This window comes from Hoplias malabaricus, chromosome 18 (genome assembly GCF_029633855.1).
Source record: "Hoplias malabaricus isolate fHopMal1 chromosome 18, fHopMal1.hap1, whole genome shotgun sequence".
In the NCBI taxonomy this organism is placed as follows: Eukaryota; Metazoa; Chordata; class Actinopteri; order Characiformes; family Erythrinidae; genus Hoplias; species Hoplias malabaricus.
In genome coordinates, this window is record NC_089817.1 from 18,002,591 (window position 1) to 18,020,966 (window position 18,376).

Here is an 18,376-nt window from a genome sequence, read left to right on the forward strand (position 1 = left end):
TCTGCTACAAGCTTCTTAATACTAGAACTGTTTATTCCACGTTAAATAGTGCAGCAGTTGCATTCAACATTTAGGTTTTTAATAGAATTTTCTGTTCTACCTTAAATTATGTCCTAGTCACATTCTGCCTAGCCTTGCAGCTTAATGAATGTTACTTCTGCATTGCTTAAGGTGGAATGGAAAGTAGAGAAGTTGACAAATATAAATCATATTTCAGCATTGTTGCGTTATTTGTAATACTATGAAATTTGTACTATTGTAAAACATAGACAGACTTCCAGTTTTGCCTTTTGTTTAGCTGTGTTCTGGGTATCAAGCTGGATGTGGTGTTTGTAAGGTAGTATTAAACCAGCTCTTTGCATTTTATCCTTTGATCCTTCACATAAACAATGATTATAAACCTCTTTTCTAATGTTCCTCATAGAAATGAATGAAAGCACTCCTGTGTCATTATGACCATTTTTTGTTTCAGTGGCCAAGATTTTTTATCCCTAATGGTATATTCATGGTTTGTTTTTTGTCTTCCTGCACTTATACCTTTTTCTTTTTATTTATTTTTTTGCAGTGGTACATGATCAGCATAGTGCACATCTACAACCGCTGGAGGAACAGCGAGATCCGTTGCTATGTGAATGGGCAGTTGGTGTCTTACGGTGACATGGCTTGGCACGTCAACACAAATGATGTAAGTGTTTCGATCCTGATGTCGGCAGGACATTCTTAAAATCAGTAAAAGCGGCAATTTTAGACTGGTGGTGATGTGAAATATTCCAAAAATATTGAAAGATGTAATTATTCATTAATTGTCTGTAACTGCTTATCCAGTCCAGGGTAGAGGTGGAGTCTACCCATAATCATTGGGCAATAGACAGGTGCACACTTTACACTTTCGACTGGGTGCCAGTCCAACACAGGGCAACACACACTCTCAGTCACTCACACAAACATGCACATGTACACACACACACAGATAGTGTATATATCACGGGTGCCCAAAGTCCAGATCCCGGGCCAAATGCGGCCCGCTGTAAAATTTTAATTGGCCCGTGTCATCAGTTTAAAGAAAACATCATTAGTGGCCTGGTGGCACTTGGTCATTTTTCCTTTCACTTGATGTGGAAGCAAGATTTCAAGAGAGATTGAAGTATCTGCCATAAAATGTTGGATATTACACTCTCTTGATATACTGCAGCAGTTAATGCTCTAAACTTAAATTAAGTAGTAATACAAACTGTTTTGTAAATTTGTGTTTTTCATATTTTGCCCTGATGTAAATATGAATGGGTATAATGGAGCATCCAGAATAGAGTAACGAATAACATGTCAGCTGGTGATCCAGTTGTTTAAATGCAGTGTGTGATGGCATGTGTTTAATTTAATCCTCTTCAGTGCATATCATCTAAACATTGAGGAATCTGACAGGATCTCTATATGTGAAGTCCTAGGAACAATATGCAACAATGAAGGCCCAATATGCACAGCTGAAGATTGTTCAATGGAAGAATGGCAAATTTGTTCAATTCCTTCACATGAACATTCCTGTAATGAAGGACTTATTAGCCACCTAATGTTGCATTAAAACTATTCTATCCCTGTTCTTCCTTAAGAGAGCTTTGAAAAGGGTTAAATATTAAGACACAAATATAAACACTACTGAACATTAATACATGAAAAATATATGTGATATTTGTTTTATTTGTATTTATACTAATAATAAATACTGCTGGACAATAATTCAAAGTCAGTATATATCGCAGTATAAAATGTTTCAAAAAAATTGTCCAATTTCAAACATATTTACAATATTTCAATATACATTATTTACAGTATCTATTACTGACTTAAATTCCTTACAGGGCACTGCCCAGTTCAGTGCCTTCAATTTTAAAGTTAGTTTAAGAATATGTGACAAATATTGACAAAGCCAAGAGGTTTATGTTTCACGGTGATGCCATATTTCTTGTTTTTCTGTGGCTTTAATGTTGTTTATATCAATATTGGAATTTTATCGACTGAAACTTGTGTCGTGAAATATATTGTTGTATAAATTTTGGCCGTATCGTCCAGTGCTGAATGTGAATGTGGTAACCGTTATTATTTGTATTTATAATGTGAATAATTTTCAGTTTTTTACTGTACATTGGCTGTTAATATAACATGCTTTCTGTCTAGACTACAACAAGCAGAGGAGTAGCGGCTGTGTGTGAGAGACAGAGAGAGACATCTCTCACTATCATGTGCCTGTAGTCAGGCATTTTTCCCCCTGCAGGGAACAAACTTTACTAGTGCACATAAGTAATGGCCAGCCTCATAAAGAAGATGAAAGTTATTCATCACCACCTTGTGTAGCGACCCATGCCTCGCAGTTTTGTGATGAACGCGGTGTAGATAAGTTCTCTCTGAAGAGGACAGTGAACAAGTGTAGAAGGTAAAGATGAAGTCTCCTGCAGTGGGGATGATGGATTGACCTTGGTGTGTGTGTGTGTGAGCACACAGGTGGAAGTGTGTGTATGCCCACAGGCGTGCTTTTTACATTGTAGTGTTGACTTCATGTGCTTAAATTCGATAAAGGGATATGAAAAGTGAGATTATACAGGGCTGTGATCAGGAGTGAGCAGGTAAACAAGTTCAAAAGGCTCCTGTGCAGCCTCCCAGATAAAGCAGGACTGATGCCCCGATAAGCAAATGCTATCAGTTTCATCTTTTCCCTCTACAGCTTCCTCTCCTTAATCTCCTTCTCTCTGTTCTCCTCCTCTCCTCCAGAGTTATGATAAATGTTTCCTGGGCTCGTCCGAGACAGCCGACGCTAACCGGGTGTTCTGCGGTCAACTTGGAGCTGTTTACGTGTTCAGCGAAGCGCTCAACCCCGCTCAGATATTCGCCATCCATCAGCTGGGACCCGGATACAAGGTAAAAACGCCTAAAGTGACTGTCTAGAAGGGCACTCTCGTACAACTCATTTCCCATGCAAACTTAGGGTACACCTTGTTTCTAATGAAATTATCCAAAGAAATGTTTGGGTTTTTTTTAGGTCACTTTTCTGTTAATTTGGAAAACTTATCTGCACATGTTTTTATCAGAGTAAAATAACTCAATTTAAGTTGATCACAATGACATTATGTGATTAATTATGATTTATCGCAAATTAAATTGCTCGTATTTTCTTTGTATTTTTGGAAGGGAAATAAAACCAATAAGTGTGTAGAGTGGTATGCACAATAAACCAGTTGGAGGAAACCGTACTTTATTATAACAATTCTGAGTAGTTTTTATGATATTAAATTAGATTCTCTCAATTATTTGAGTAAAAGTTTCAGGGAGAGAGTTAACATCAAACACAACAAAGGACGGACACAAGCTTTAATTGTGCGAATTGCAGCATGGAGCTCACAGCTCAGACAAAAACACCTCCACATTGCAGCTTCACCAACTTTATAAGAGATAAATGTGTGGATTAAGCCAGGCACAAGAGGGGGGGGGGGGTGTCAAACATTTGTGTGTTTGCTGCGCACAAGAAACCACTACGTAACTAATCTCGGTAAATTGAGTGATTTATGGGAGGAAGTTGTGGCCAAGATTCATTTGCGTAACAAAAATGCATGTTAATGTTGACAGAACTACAAAAAAATACAATGTGAAATAGAGAGACTAGATATAAATTCCATTATATTTTGTGTGTACCAGCTGCTCAGGGCCTGCGAGTGGTCAGACTCTCCTAGAAAGACTGTGGAAACACTCTGTTTTATGTCCAGTGTTGTAAAGAGCAGATTGTGCCTAATCAATGATTTTATATTGATTTTAGTTAATAGAACATAGGTTGACTCAAGGCTGGTTTAAACTTTAAAATTTGCAGATGAGAAAGTATAATTTTTTTCAGGCAAACTTAAATCAGAAAACTAGTTGTCTTCATCTTCCTGATGTGGTGTGTAATGTATATTGTGCTTTTAATGGTATAGGCATGTACTGGAATTGCAGTAGTAATTTCACTTGCAGAGAACAAGTTAATGGCCTTTTTTGACATACTACCTTGCAGTCACATAGCTCCAGGGACCTGGAGGTTGTGGGTTCAAGTCCCGCTCCGGGTGATTGTGAGGAGTGTGGTGTGTTCTCCCTGTGTCCGGTTTTCTCTGGGTTCTCCGGTTTCCACCTACAATCCAAAAATACTGAAGTGTCCATAGGTGTGAATGTTTGAGTGTGTGTCGCCCTGTGAAGGACTGGCGCTCCCTCCAGTGTGTGTTCCCTGCCTTGCACTCCGGGTAGGTTCCGGGTAGGCTCCGGACCCACCGCAACCCTGAATTGGAAAAGCAGTTGCAGATAATGAATGAATGAATGAATTTTGTGTGGCTGATTTCACTAGAAAATACTGGTCAAATGTCAGAAGTTTAAAAAATAATGAACCCACAATCCACACTGTGTGAAGTTATGTTGTTAGCTGTGTGTTCTTTCTTTTAGGCTAGTCAAGTGTTAGAACTGTTTGAGAAGTGCTCCAATAAAAAATAATTCATATTTAATGCTGATACATAAACAGGAAATGAACAGTAAATTTTATTATTTGAGTTGTAAGCATATTCTTAATGGTGTGTTTTATTAGTGTAAGTTGTTTTATCTGTAAAAATGCCCCTCTTCCTTTTGCTTTTTTGTCTTTTGCTGGCAAGTAGCACATTGGTCTCCAGTGCCTGAGGTTGGTGGTTATGTTCTCACACAGGGTGTCAGTTTTGGCTTGGGAAGAACTCACATGTATGGGTACTGTGCTTTACTGCTTTTGCCATTTTTTTTTTTAACCCTTGAAATTTCAAGTAGCACTGCACTTGGTCCCACCTAAGAAATTTGTGGTGGTTCACTCAGCCCATGTTTAGCATGAAGCTAATAACTGTGATGGTCAATATCAGGTCCAGGTCCCTGCACATTGTTGCTATTCAAATAAAATTATGTATCTCCCAAATAGTAACTTTATAAATGTTACTGTACAAACACAATGTGTGGTCAGCAAAAAAATAAATAAAAAAATAATAATAATAAATATATAAGGAGGACAGATTATACCTGTCAATATACACAAAACAGATTATTGTAATGGAGATATATCGCAACAAAGATGGCATCATACTGCCCAAGGCTAAGCTGACCTCATGTCTTTAGACCTGTTCCTTCATGACTCCTTGTTGAATGTCACTGAGCATCTCTGAGTCTGAATAAAAGCAAAGTTCTTCTGTGCTGAAGCGTTCTGTAATTGCGACGGTCAGGTTGCAGTTTTGATCTGAACAAAATGTCCTTTCCGCCTTGACATGTCTCTATTTCTGGACTGGTATGCACTTACCCTTGCTCATATCTAAAGACCTGGCTGGCTCGGAAAGTAATCAAAGGCTAGCCGTCTCAGCAGGGAAGCAGGAAAACTGGGGCCGGAATGAATTCAAGCTCAAGCAGGAAGCAAATTCATTTCCCACGAAAGCTACATCACCCTGCATTAACACCTTCTATTTGATGACTTGGCATTGGTGGGGACCTATGAATTTTATACCACCACCCCCTATTGCCTGTTTTTTATTTATTTTATTTTTTTTCCATTTGCTATGTGATAATGCGACAATGTAAGTTGATAAAATGAACTGACAATGAGATGTTGACAGATGGTGTTTGTTTTTTTTTTGTTTTGTTCCTAACCCTTTGGAGGGGATCAAATTATTGGTGGGGACAATTCAATAATCACTGGATATTGGTGGGGACATGTCACCTTCGTCCATGCTAATTCGACTGTACAACATGACTTTGGTCTGACTGACACAATTCACTGACTGGTTCTGGTGCAATTGTTCTGGTTGACTGTTTTTTATAAGAAGTGTAAGCACTCATTCCAAGTGGACCCAAAGGAGAATGCTACTCCACAGCACCCCATACTGGTGGACGTTTAAACCCCTCTAGTGGATATTTGGTATCCGGCATGGTGACCTTAGGATTATGTAAGCACACTCTTTTAAAAAAATAAAATAAAAAAAAACAAAAAACAAATATAACCTACTGTCTTGGTACATTACTGTCAATAAAGGTACAAACAGTAAAAAGTACATTACATTCTCTTTTCCACAAGGACAGGTGAATAATTGTAAGATTTCATTATAGAAATTTAAACTAAAAGAACATAAGTCCTGGAGATGTAATGGGGCATATAAAATCAACATTAACAATTTTAAAATTATAAAGTTTACAGTTATAATAGAATAAAGTGCAATTAATTTTCCTAATTGAACGTACAGTATATGTATACAGTGACCATTATTCTGACTGTTGTTTTTCCAGAGCAGCCCACAGTATAGGAAGTGGTTTTCAATGGGGATTGTGCAAATTTCTGTGCACAGCTGAACATGTCTCAGCTATGTGTGTACCTTATGGCGCCTTTCCACTGCATGGAACCTACTCGACTCTGCTCTTTTGCATTTCCATTAGCCAAATCTGATACGTGGTCCCTGGAATCGGGTACATTCTTAGTCCCTGCTCGCGCCTGGTACAAAGCGAGCTAAGTAGGTACTAAATATGTGACCTGTAAACCTTGCTGAGCACTGATTGGCCTGAGAGACTTGTCAATCACCATAAAATGCAGAGCGCCAGCACACACTATCCACTTGTTAAATCTCCAAGCTACGGCAATTGCCACTTTTTTTTTTTTTAATCCTACTCACAGTAATGTAAAATTACACTGTGCTTTTTTGAAGAGGTTCAAATGCTCTTTGGATTGGTGGCCAAAGAAAAATTCCAGCGAGAGCCAGTTCAATCCAAAATAAAAAAAGACAACAAGTAAACAGCATCTAAAGTTACCACCTCCGTTGTTGTGGTTTTGAAATCCTGCCATTCCCATTATAGACAGGGTTTTACGACATCACTGCCTACATTTCTTGGGTAGGGGGATGTGTTAAAAAAGCAACCAGGGAAAAAGCGAGTTGAGTTAAGCCAATGACTTGCAGTGGAAAAACACCTTTAAAGTAGCAATGATCATTAAGAAGAGGTATCTACTTTACGTATTCTTTCATCATTTTATAAATAATTTAGAACTAATCCACTTGAGACCACATGCTGTTCAGATGTCACCTGCTTTGCATCGTTATAAAGCCAAGCTTAAGCAGACCTTCCGACATATAAATAATGCAAAACATGCTGTTCTTGTCATTGTACAACACAACAGTATTATTTGTCTGCATTTTACCCCTCCATGGCAGTGAGCAGACGCTCACACACTAAGACCTAATGCACTAGGGCCAGTGAGCTAACACACACACATGGGCAGCAGTCCTCAACGCTTTGGGAGCATTTGGGGGTAAGCTGCCTTGCTCAAGATCACTTCAGCAGTGGACAGAAAGGCTAGACATTCACTCCCTCACACCCAATTTTCCTTTTGGTTGTGGGGGCCAAACCAGTGACCTTCCAGACTTCCCAAGTCTGCTTCTCTAACCATTAGGCAATGGCTGCCCCTTTGGTTAGAGACTGATACCAGCCGTACTTTAAGCCCCTGTCTATCTAAGTCTGTATTTTCTTTCTACTTAATGGGGAACTTGTTACTAATCCCTGAGGTCTTAGTAAAACATCTGAGACATGCCTTGGTCAAAGTTCCACAAGGATCAAACAAAGCTCCTTTCGCTCAAAGGATTAACAGCCATGTTCAGAAGGACTGGTTTAAGCACCTGTTTCTTTAAATGAGTGAGCTACAGTTCACATTCAGCACTAGCGCACTGCATTGAGAAGTAAACGTGCAGAAGCTTTTAGCTGTTTTTGCTTCCTTTTCTTTAATCTCGTTCTTGCTTTCACTGTTTTTGCACAGTGCTCTTCTCTTCATGCTCATTGTATCTATTTTACACGGTTTAACCTAGTCTTATGCTCTTATTTATCGAGGTCTGCTCTTGACTTAGGAAGCAGAGCAAAATCAAAACATCTCATATTATCCCATCTTCATTGACATAGGCAGCACTCAAAAACAGATTGGATTGTCTTCTTTCACAGCAGTTCAAAGTGAAAAGTTTGGTGGATGTCTGCGAGGTTTTTAAATACTTGGATATATGTGGCTGGAGAATTCTTTTCCCTATTATTACCAATGATAAATCGACATTGAACATAATTTCTAGTGCTTTAGATGTCTGCCTTGGTATTTGATAATGTACTTTACTAGTGGGCCACCCACATCAAACATGGGAACTCTCACAGTGCACCTGTGAGTCAAGATTGAACACTGCCCCCATGGTTTACTTGGTGCTGCTCCTGCAGGCTTTCAGGAAAAAAACAACATGTACAAATAAATTAAAAGTAGGAGTATTGATAGGAAGGCTCAGTTCAGATCCATATACATTGATCAACCAAAACATTATGACCACCTCAGTGTTTTTATACTCGCTGTCCATTCTCTTAGCTCCACTGACCCTACAGGAGTGCTTTGTTGTTCTAGCTTGTTGGTCCTCTTTGTAGATGTAAAGTCAGAGACAGTAGCTCATCTGTTGCTGCACAGTTTGTGTTGTTGTTCACTCCTTCGTCAGTGGTGTTGAGGGGTTTAAAATCTCCATACAGCCCTGCTGTGTCTGCTGCACTTGTTCCAACACAACACACACTGACACCACCACCACCACGCCATTCACTGCAGCAATGAGAATGATCCACCATCACCAATGATCCATCTCTGCTCTGTGGTGTCCCTGTGTGGATCCTGATCTTTGAGGAACAGGGTGAAAGTGGCAATCAAAGTATACAGAGCAACAAATGGACTATATTTTTTAATTACAAATACAAATTTTTTCCTATATGGACAGTGAATGTAGAAACAAGGAGCCAGTCACAATGTTATTGGTGATGGGCATACATATATAATGTAGTGCATAAATGAGCCGTTAATGTGCAAATGCATTGAAAATATATTTATCACAGTTATTACTGTTGTCGTCACAAAAGTACATTGCCAGATATAAGTTGTCAGTTGTAAATATTCTGTATGAAATCAAACTCCAGGCATAAACCATGAAGCATAATTTCTGATGAGGATGTTGCCAAAGCTGCTTCTGATTGCAATGCAACTTTGCATTTGCATTTACTTTATTTCTCATATCACGTTTTTTTGCACTTTCCAGAATTTTCATCCCTTTCATCATGAAGCCTTCTCCCTAGGAGTATCTTTCCCTCTCCCTGCCTGTCTCGCTCAGTCTGGCCCATCAGCAATCATGACGGCGGTGTCTCTCTCTTGTTAACTGCTATTTCAGGCCTATGATTGGACAGCCTCTTTAGTCTTTGCGTTGATAAGAACTGATTGCTGGCTGACCCTTGTGGGTACAGTGCCCTCAAAACCAGAACCTTTCCCAGCGGGATGAGGAACACAGAGTTGAATGAAGTTAATAGGTCGGGTCATTATGGGCCAACCAATTAACAGCCTCTTTTGGAAGAGAAACAGCAGGTGGAACTGAAGTCGTCAACTAAAATTCTCCTCGTGTGGGGGAAATGAAGCAGAGTGTAAATAAAATGCCCTGATTATCTGCTGGATCAAAACAGACTGTGACCACATGGTCCGGATAAGCAGTGCCCCAGTGTTCTCCATGGTAAATATCAAGGAAGTGTTGCGTGTTTCGCATTCGTGATGAATAAGTCAAGCATATCAAGTGATATATTTGGGTACATATTTTTGCTATGGCACGGTTTTACATTTTTTTCCTGTTGTTTCTGATTAACTTTGTAAAAACTGCATTGGTAAAACTACAACATTCCAGGTAAAGAAATATTTTACTTTGTTACAGACATATTGTCTGTATTATTAATACTGAATAAAACTGAATAATATTGAACTATTGCAATTTAGACATTGATCACATTTGAGTATACTCATGTTACTGTAAATCCATAAATAAAAATAATAAATCGCAAATTAGCCCCCTCTTGTGGAGCAGTCCCTGAATTTGAGAAAAACAGCACCTGGTGTTGCAATTTCTAACCATTAGCAAGTGTGTGTCAGTGAGATATAAGCCAGTTCCAGGAGATTGTTTGCATCTAAAATAAATAAATAAATCTTACATAATTCATGTCAAACCCTTAGTGTTGTGGGTGATGTTCCCAGTTCTAAAAATAGATTAAAATTCTCTGCCAGTAAATGGTTAAACAAAAAAATCTAGACTTTCCCTCTCTTGGCTCACAGCAGTAAAAAGGCATCTGGAGTTTTTAGACAATGGAGAAAACTCTAAATGTTGGAAAGCACAAACCAAGATGAGGATATTGCCCTATTCCTGCGCCGTAGGTAGGTAATATTCACTTGTATTTGCTGCTTCTGATTACTTAAGGTGGAAATGTCTCCAAAACTTCAGCCATATACAAACAATGAGTTTTTTTTATATTTACTCAAACATGCTATTCCACTTTAAAAGAAGTATTGCTTCTGAACATAAATAAACCAGAGAAAACTGCTTTTTCCCCTACAATCATAGACGTTCCGTTTAAATACAAGCTTTGTTTGGTAATGGAAAGCTTGTTTAGACTATTGTATGAATTGATTTCCTCCGGAATGGCCTCTAGAATGCTAGGACATCTTAAATGGTGTAATGTTTCATTATTATATAGTGTGGAATTAAAGCAAGCTGTGATTATACACAGAAGGCAAGTGGAATTGCATTAAATGACAGCTGAGCTTGCAGCTCTACAGTTGCACTACTAAACAAGGTTGAAGAGGGCAGTAACTTTCTTCATTAAACATCTACATTGAAAATGGAGGACTCGGTGAGCATCTCTCTCTCTCTCTCTCTCTCTCTCACATACACACTGCCTCTATTTCTCTGCTCTTTCTAGTCTCCCCTCTGCTTTCTTGTCTCTCTCTTTCTTTCCTTTTTTCCTCTCTCCTCATTTCTATGCTCTTTCTAGTTTCTCACTTTCTACCGCCAACCACACACACACACACACTCACTCTCTCTCTCTCTCTCTACTCCCTTTCTGTGGGTGAGTTCCAGCACAGTGAGTTAACCTCCTCTGATCCACTCTCCAGTCATCATGGATGCTTTAATTATTCATGGGCAGAGTGAAGCTGCACAAGCCTTCGCTGTCCCTGATTGCTGCTCACTCAGACTGCTCAGACGAATCAAACGGACGGAGACTGGATTATTCATGGGCTTATATTGGTGCAGCACATGTGTGAGTGTGTGTGTGTGTGTAGGATGAGAGCAAACCATATGTGATGATGGTCGCCTTTTGCTTTGCCATAGAACACAAGCCATATGTTGTTAAAAGAAAATTAAGGTTAATCAGAATTATTGGCCCACTACTGCCTGTTGCCCAAGAAGCACCAACCCCCTTGTGGAATGTCTAGGTTTACTAGCTAAACCATGTATCCACTATTTCACATAGCCTACTTCTGATACTTTGAGCTTCATTTTATGTTCATATTTGTCTCTTACCGTCGCCGAGGGTGATTTGTGTGGTTGGATCAGATCATGTTTTCCAGAAAAATCAAACCCTGTTCACACATTTGCTTAGCAATTTGCTTGTTCACTATTCCAAGTCCTTAAAATTCAGAGCTGCTAATAAAAGATCTGTAAGGAGGACTGGACACTACTACAGGGAAGAAATGACAATTTCCATGCCCTGGATTACAGCCACTAGTGGCTTATCTCTGCACACTCAGTACCTTTACGTAGGGAACATAATTTTACCTTATTCTATTATAATTGTAGATTTCAAAATTGTGTTGACTTCATACGTCCCATTTCATCTTATATTCTTGTTTTTCGTTCTTTTATTTCACACAGTTTGATAATGAAATCTTAAAATGTTAACCTTTTTGGGAACTAAACTGGACTTTAAATATTGTATTAAAACATGAAATACGCATGCATTATTATTTAATTTGTATGTCACATTGTGCCCAGGAGGAGAGCAAACATCATGTTAAGATGAGATGACAAAAAAGAAAAAACAGCAGAAAAACAAGCTGGCTTGCCATTATTGCTGCACCAAGAGATCAGCTATATTAGGGAGCTCCATATTACGTAGTGCACAGTGTAGGTCATAAAATTACAGTTTCTGCACTTAAGTAATGTGTTGTATCTAGAATTATAAAACCATGAATATTCAGCTCTAAACCTGACATTTGCCAGTCAGAATAGTGCCCTGTCTATACTTAGGTTTATAATCTGTGATGTAGGGTGCACTCTCTTAAAAATAAAAGGTGCTAAAAGGTTATTTGACTCATGCCATGTTTGTTTGAGATGTGTGAGTGTGAAGAACATTTTTAAAGGTTAAAAAAAATCTAACAGTCAATCTTAAAATTATTTATCAATTTATACACTTTAGGGAAAATGGTTCTTCATGGAAACAAAAGTGGTGTTTTTATGGCATCACTCAAATAACCTTTTATACCACATTTACTAAAATCAGATTTGAGTCACTTCAGTCTGGTAATGTGAATGTAGTCCAAGGTTACAGTATGTTTTCCTTCTTCAGCTAACTCTGCTGCGGTTTGTTTGGTTCCTCTTCCAGAGTTGAGAAGATCTGTATTAATTCTGGTCTTAGCCTAGTTCTTACTGGTGCCTCCATGGATAAATCTTAACATTTTTGTTGATACAGTTCCTAAGGGTCTGGATCAAACCTGTCTTCCAGTTTTTCTTGAAGTTGCTGCGGTTTCACAATCACAAGCATGAAAGGAAATTGTTACAACTGATTGGTACCCACTCAATATTGTTGATAATATTACATTTATTAAAAGGTTTTATTTTTCTACAAATGTAACAGGGTCAAACATTCGGAAGAAGCGACAAAAAATCTTTTAACATTTGCTTATTTTGTTATAGACTTCTTTATCGTTTTAAAATTATTAGAATATTATCGTGATTTATACGATATGTCACAACCCTAGGCTCTGGACCTACTGCTGCCCTGAACTAAATAACTGTAATAGAAAATGAATGAATAAATGAATTAATTAATTATTGGTACCCATACTTAAGGCCGTGCATCACCTTGACCACCCATACTTACACAGGAACCTATTATCCTTGGTGTTGTATATTTGTTTGTCCTTGGTCTGACATTTCTTTGAGCTGCTGACACAGACAGACCTTAAGTGCATGTCACTGAAGGTTGCGTTACAGCAGGTAGGACACTGAGTATGACCCCTGGAGGCCTCATTGCTTCAGAATCAAATTATGACGGACTAGGGTTGTCTTTAAGTTCTTATTTCTTCAGCATGTTATCAATGTATTGATAGGCATTCTTCAGTTATGAGCAGGTTACCCTGTTCACTCTGTAGTGGCCACTATATGCCTTGTGGGATTATATGTCCTTGAGTGATGTTCATCATCTTCAGTTACAGAAAGAACCTCTTGGGTCAGGTGTTGTCCTATTCTGGGAACTGCTATCTCTACCAGCAATGGATACTTATGTATATGTGTGTGTGTTGTCACAAACATTTTGTATAAACTTAGTCACGTGTATATATATTTTAATTATTTTATTAAACTAGTATATAAAGATTACATACTATGCATTATACATTATACATATACCCCTCAACGAATAAAAACAAATATGTGAAAGACACGACCCAGAAGATAAACAACCCATTATTTTTAATTTGTAAACAGAATTTTGAAAGAAAATAAAACCAGGAAAATGTTCCGACTGTTTGTTCATTGAGTTGCCTTATGCTGCACACTAATCTTAAATATTAATGTTAAATGAATACAAAATGTATCTGAAGGAGAAAAAAAACTGTCTCTTTCAGAATTTTGGATGTTAATGTGTTTTTGAATTTAACATATTTCAAGCTATTGTTTATGAACGTTAGTAATAAATAATTCTTAAATAGTAAAAGCTTTTCAAAAAACATTATTAATATTAAATATTTTTTATTTAATGGACTAAAACAGACTAAAATGTTTTGAGTTTTCATCAATTAAACCTAGACTAAATCTACACAACTACATGATTACTACATGATATACAAAAATCAACTGCCACAATTAATACTGCAGTGGAGAGCGACAACTGCCCATGTCTATCACCTCAGCTGACAGATGACCATGCTGGCTGCCGCCATGCCATGCCATTCAGACTGAGCATGTCAGTTATGCCCCTCATGAGCCATCACCTGGGACCAGGACATGCTGTGTGTTTTTGACTATGCAAGTGGTGATGGTGTTCTGTTGTTTTACTGCAACGTACTGTTTGTCTTTTCAGTACTGGAGTATCGTTGGTGTGTCTCTATTGTAGAGCATGTCATTGTGTGACATTGTTACCATATGATCTGAACTTATGCAAAGGCACAGAGGAAGCACCTACTGTGCTAATCATCATTATCCTGCAGCCATCCAGAGTTCATAGAGTTTGTTTCCCTTGTAGCTGGCATAGTACACGTTATGTGTACGTGTTGGTCTTTAGTTGTTTGTGTTTGTGGAAATGTGGATCTATACCAATGGTTGTCCAGGTGTTGAAACTGTATGTGATGTTCAATGAGGCTGATTTTGCTCTGGAAGCATATGGTGTGGGTTTTTCATTTTTTCGGTGAGGAAGAAATAAAAAGTCTAGACTGGGTATATAAGTTTTGACCTTGTATCAGCTTTGGAATAAAGTTTCCAAAGCTTTTGCTTGAAACTTGTTGTCAGCCCCTGTCTGAGCTGAGAAAAAGAATATGCTAAGACAAGGAGAAGGAAGGGCTAGATGACCTGTTTTCCGGGCTGATGGATAGTGTGTGTTGTGGTCTGGCTGTCCCCTCTGCCCTCTGAGAACTGAAGGGGTCGAGATGAAAGCTCCACTGCTGGTGTTATTTCCTAGCCTCCAGTTCTATGAGGTTTTTTGTGGTCAGTAAGGAGATATGCCCTCTTCTAATAATTCAGTGTGTCCAGTCCCAGAGTTACCCATGTGTTGCATTAGTTCAATAGCATGGAGAGAAGTTCCATATTGCAGTAATGTTACTACATATTGCGGTTGCAGAATTCTTCAAAATGTTTTGATATCGGTGACATGATTAAATGGACCCATGCTGATCACTATATAGTGCACTAATTTAGCATTCTGCCATTTTGTAGTAGTAATTTTCAGTGCACTGAAACAATCCCAGAATACACCACAAAATGCAGTGTACATCCAATTTACGTTAGCAGATAGCAGATTGCCCGTAATCCACTGCACTGTTTGGTAAAAACCTTCTTGCGGTAGTGTCCAAAATGCGCTTCCCTATAATAATACACTATATAGTGAATAATATAGGAAATGGTGAATAAGGAGCCACTTCTGAAAAAGGGATAGTTGGTAAAGCCACTGCTCAACATGGCTTCCAAGGGTTAGCCCTAATAGAATATGGTGACTTTATGCTCATGTGCAGCTACACCAGAGCATCCTATTCTGTATGTCAGTGCTGTACTAAATTAAAATGTAGCTGAATATGGAAGTGACACTGCACAAATTGTATTATGTGAAATGTGCCTCACCTCAAATTGTTTGTTAACAAATGCTTTGAAGACAATTACAGAGTATGTCAGTCATCAGTCAAAATATCTTGGGCCTAACACATTAGTTCTCACTCTTTCCCACTCTGTGCATCAGTGTGTGTTTTGTAGTTGTGAAGTTAATGCTGTATGTGTTTGAGTAGTTATTTATATATATTAATATGTCCACTTTAGCGGCTAACAGAGAAACACAGTATGAGTGATAGGCTGGCGAGCCGAGATTGCGGATTTCATGCACGTAGTCAATTGCTTGCTTTCATTTAGACAGACAGCATTGTTGGCCCAGTTGGTTTTGTTTTATTGTGTGTAAACTCATGCTTCAGTATTACTTCACTCTCCTGTTAGATTTTTCTTGCCTGTCATTAGCTAAAAAGCCAGTCTTGTTGCACCACTGTAGTAAACACCTGCCAGTTAAAAAGTGCTTGCCGCTTGGTGAGATTTTTTTCAGACCCCGTGGTGGGCTGTGAGACAAAACTGTAACCTGAAAGCTGTCAGCTGTAGCCAGGCTGCGGGTGGTACATGCAGGCAGCAGTGACATGATGAACAGTGTGATTGATGAAGTGATAAATGGGCTTGAGAGACATGACAGGAATTGAAGAACTAAGCACAAGGACAATAAGGTCAATGTAATTTTTCTACTATCCTTTATTATTATCATTATTCATAGACGTGAATTATTTGTATTTCCTAAGTTTGAATATTGTTTTTGAATCTGTAGTGTAACATGCAAAATTAAGGGTTGTGGAAAGTGTAGATGGATGATCTAGCAGCTAAAAAATGGTTGTGAATCATTTGATTCGGACATCAGTTGTTTAAATTTTAAGTCTTTGCTACTGCATCTGGACTGAGGAATGAAACTTTCAAAACATATTTAAAGTAGTTTTCAGTCTTCAGAACAAACTCTGTTATGTCCTAACTTCTAATTTAACCCTTTAAAGCCTGACACATGTAATAATAATACAAGAAAACAGATTATTTTTTAAAATAACACATTATGTGGCCCTTTAAAAATCTAAATGTTTATTTATACATTTTGGATCATATAATTTCTGAATGCATCATATTTAGGCATTTACTATTTTTTTTTCTTTAATTGGTCTTTCATTTAGTTCACTTCAGCATCAGCATCAGTTAAAACAGTTCTTAAGACATTTTTCTTCAATTCTTTCTTAATTTTGATTAATTTCAATTAAACAATTGATATCAAATGATTGTCTCTGTTATTCAGAACTTATCAGGCAAACATAAGATTAAGCCAATGAGAAACACTGCTCCAAAGGTCCTTGACCTATTAGTACACTCTGTTCTTCCCTCTGACCTTTTTACATTTCATAAACTGGTGGTAATAAAAACACCAAAACCACAAAGGCTCTGTTTTGTTGATCTGCGCAGCCGTGTTTCCATATTTAGAGGAACTACAGTTGTTTCTGTTACTGTCTGAACCTTGACTTGAGGTATGAGGTCATTCAACAGACGTCCCATACTCATCTGTATCATCTTCTTCTTCTGTAATCTGTCTCACAAAATCTATGTCGACAACTGAGCCAACACATTTTGCACACAAAGGCTTTTGGAAAACTAAAAATACATCATTGCAAAATGGTCTAAAAATGTGTTTTGCTGTAAAGAACAGATTGAATTTTCTGAATATTTATTATAATTAATGAGCATCTGACTGGTAGAATACACTACATCAATGAAATGGAACTAAAATATTTAGTTATACTACAAATAACATCATACAAATCATACCTGGAATTGCTTCAGTTTGGTAAAGAACTAATCTTGAGGTTTTCACCTGTGTTTTCATGATGATAACAACAATTTTTTTAAGGGTTTGGTAAATGCATGGAAATGGTTCCACTTCATTCACAGTTCAGTAGAGAACTCAGAACACTTGTCCCAAAAGGATGGAAGTTTGTTTCGGTATTTCTCTTATGAAACATGATTTTCTATCAGTTCAGTTTTTCATTGCCATATCGATTGGTTTTTTAGATCAACTGGGCATGTCAGTTGCTGTATTATACACATACACATTTTTGACTTATATTGAATGGCTTAGAATTTCCGTACATGAGATAAAATGTGGTAAGATACCATTGGTAAATTTTGTTGGAATGTGCTTTACATTTATGAAAAATATGAAGTTTCTGTAGCATGGCCCTGGCTCTGAGAAAGAGAAGACAGAAAATGGTCAAAGGGAATGGAATGCAAAGACGGGAACGGATGGAGGAGATGAGGAGGAGAATGGGGATATGGGGGATTCAAGCATGCTTTAGGCCTTTGAGCAGTCAGGTGAAATTTTCCTTGGCAAGACACTCCCCTTGAACACACACACACACACACACACACACACACACACACACACACACAAAGCCTAGAGCAAATGTCTGCTTCTTTCATGTCTGAGTTTGAGAACACTTTTACAGTACCTCTGGATGTGTTAGTATGCTCATTCAATTCATGTCATATTCTCTCTCTCTCTCTCTCTCTCTCTCTCTCTCTGACCCCCCCCCCTCACACACACACTCACACACACAAATGAGTTTACAAATGAGTTTGTGTGGTAATTCAAACAGTGAATAAAAATGTACAGACAAGTTCAACTTCAGCTACGTACAAACAACAGAGAAGACTGCAATTCCCCACAATAGTAGATGTTCTCTTTAAAGCCTACATTTGTTATTTACAAGACTAAGCAATATATATATATATATATATATATATATATATATATATATATATATATATATATATATATATTTAATAGAACTATCCAGTGGTATTATATGATCGGCAGTTTGAAAAGACGTGATGATTTGATTTAATGTCTCTTGGAGGAAGCAAGTGCTGACCCTCATTCCCCTGGGATGAGTGACAGTGTGTGGGAGAATCCACTTAAATCGTGGAATTGGAGACAGCTAATATTGGTA

The 18,376-nt window shown here is 38.0% G+C and overlaps 1 protein-coding gene across 5 annotated transcripts in view; it reads left to right on the top strand.

The window, feature by feature from the left end:
* Positions 1-18,376, top strand: part of nbeaa (neurobeachin a) — a 214,335-nt gene that overhangs the window by 106,522 nt on the left and 89,437 nt on the right. For all 5 annotated transcript variants that reach the window (XM_066651728.1, XM_066651729.1, XM_066651732.1 and 2 more), the window contains exons 7-8: positions 566-685; positions 2,764-2,910. In XM_066651728.1, the coding sequence (XP_066507825.1) occupies positions 566-685; positions 2,764-2,910 (267 nt within the window). The remainder of the gene's footprint in view (positions 1-565; positions 686-2,763; positions 2,911-18,376) is intronic.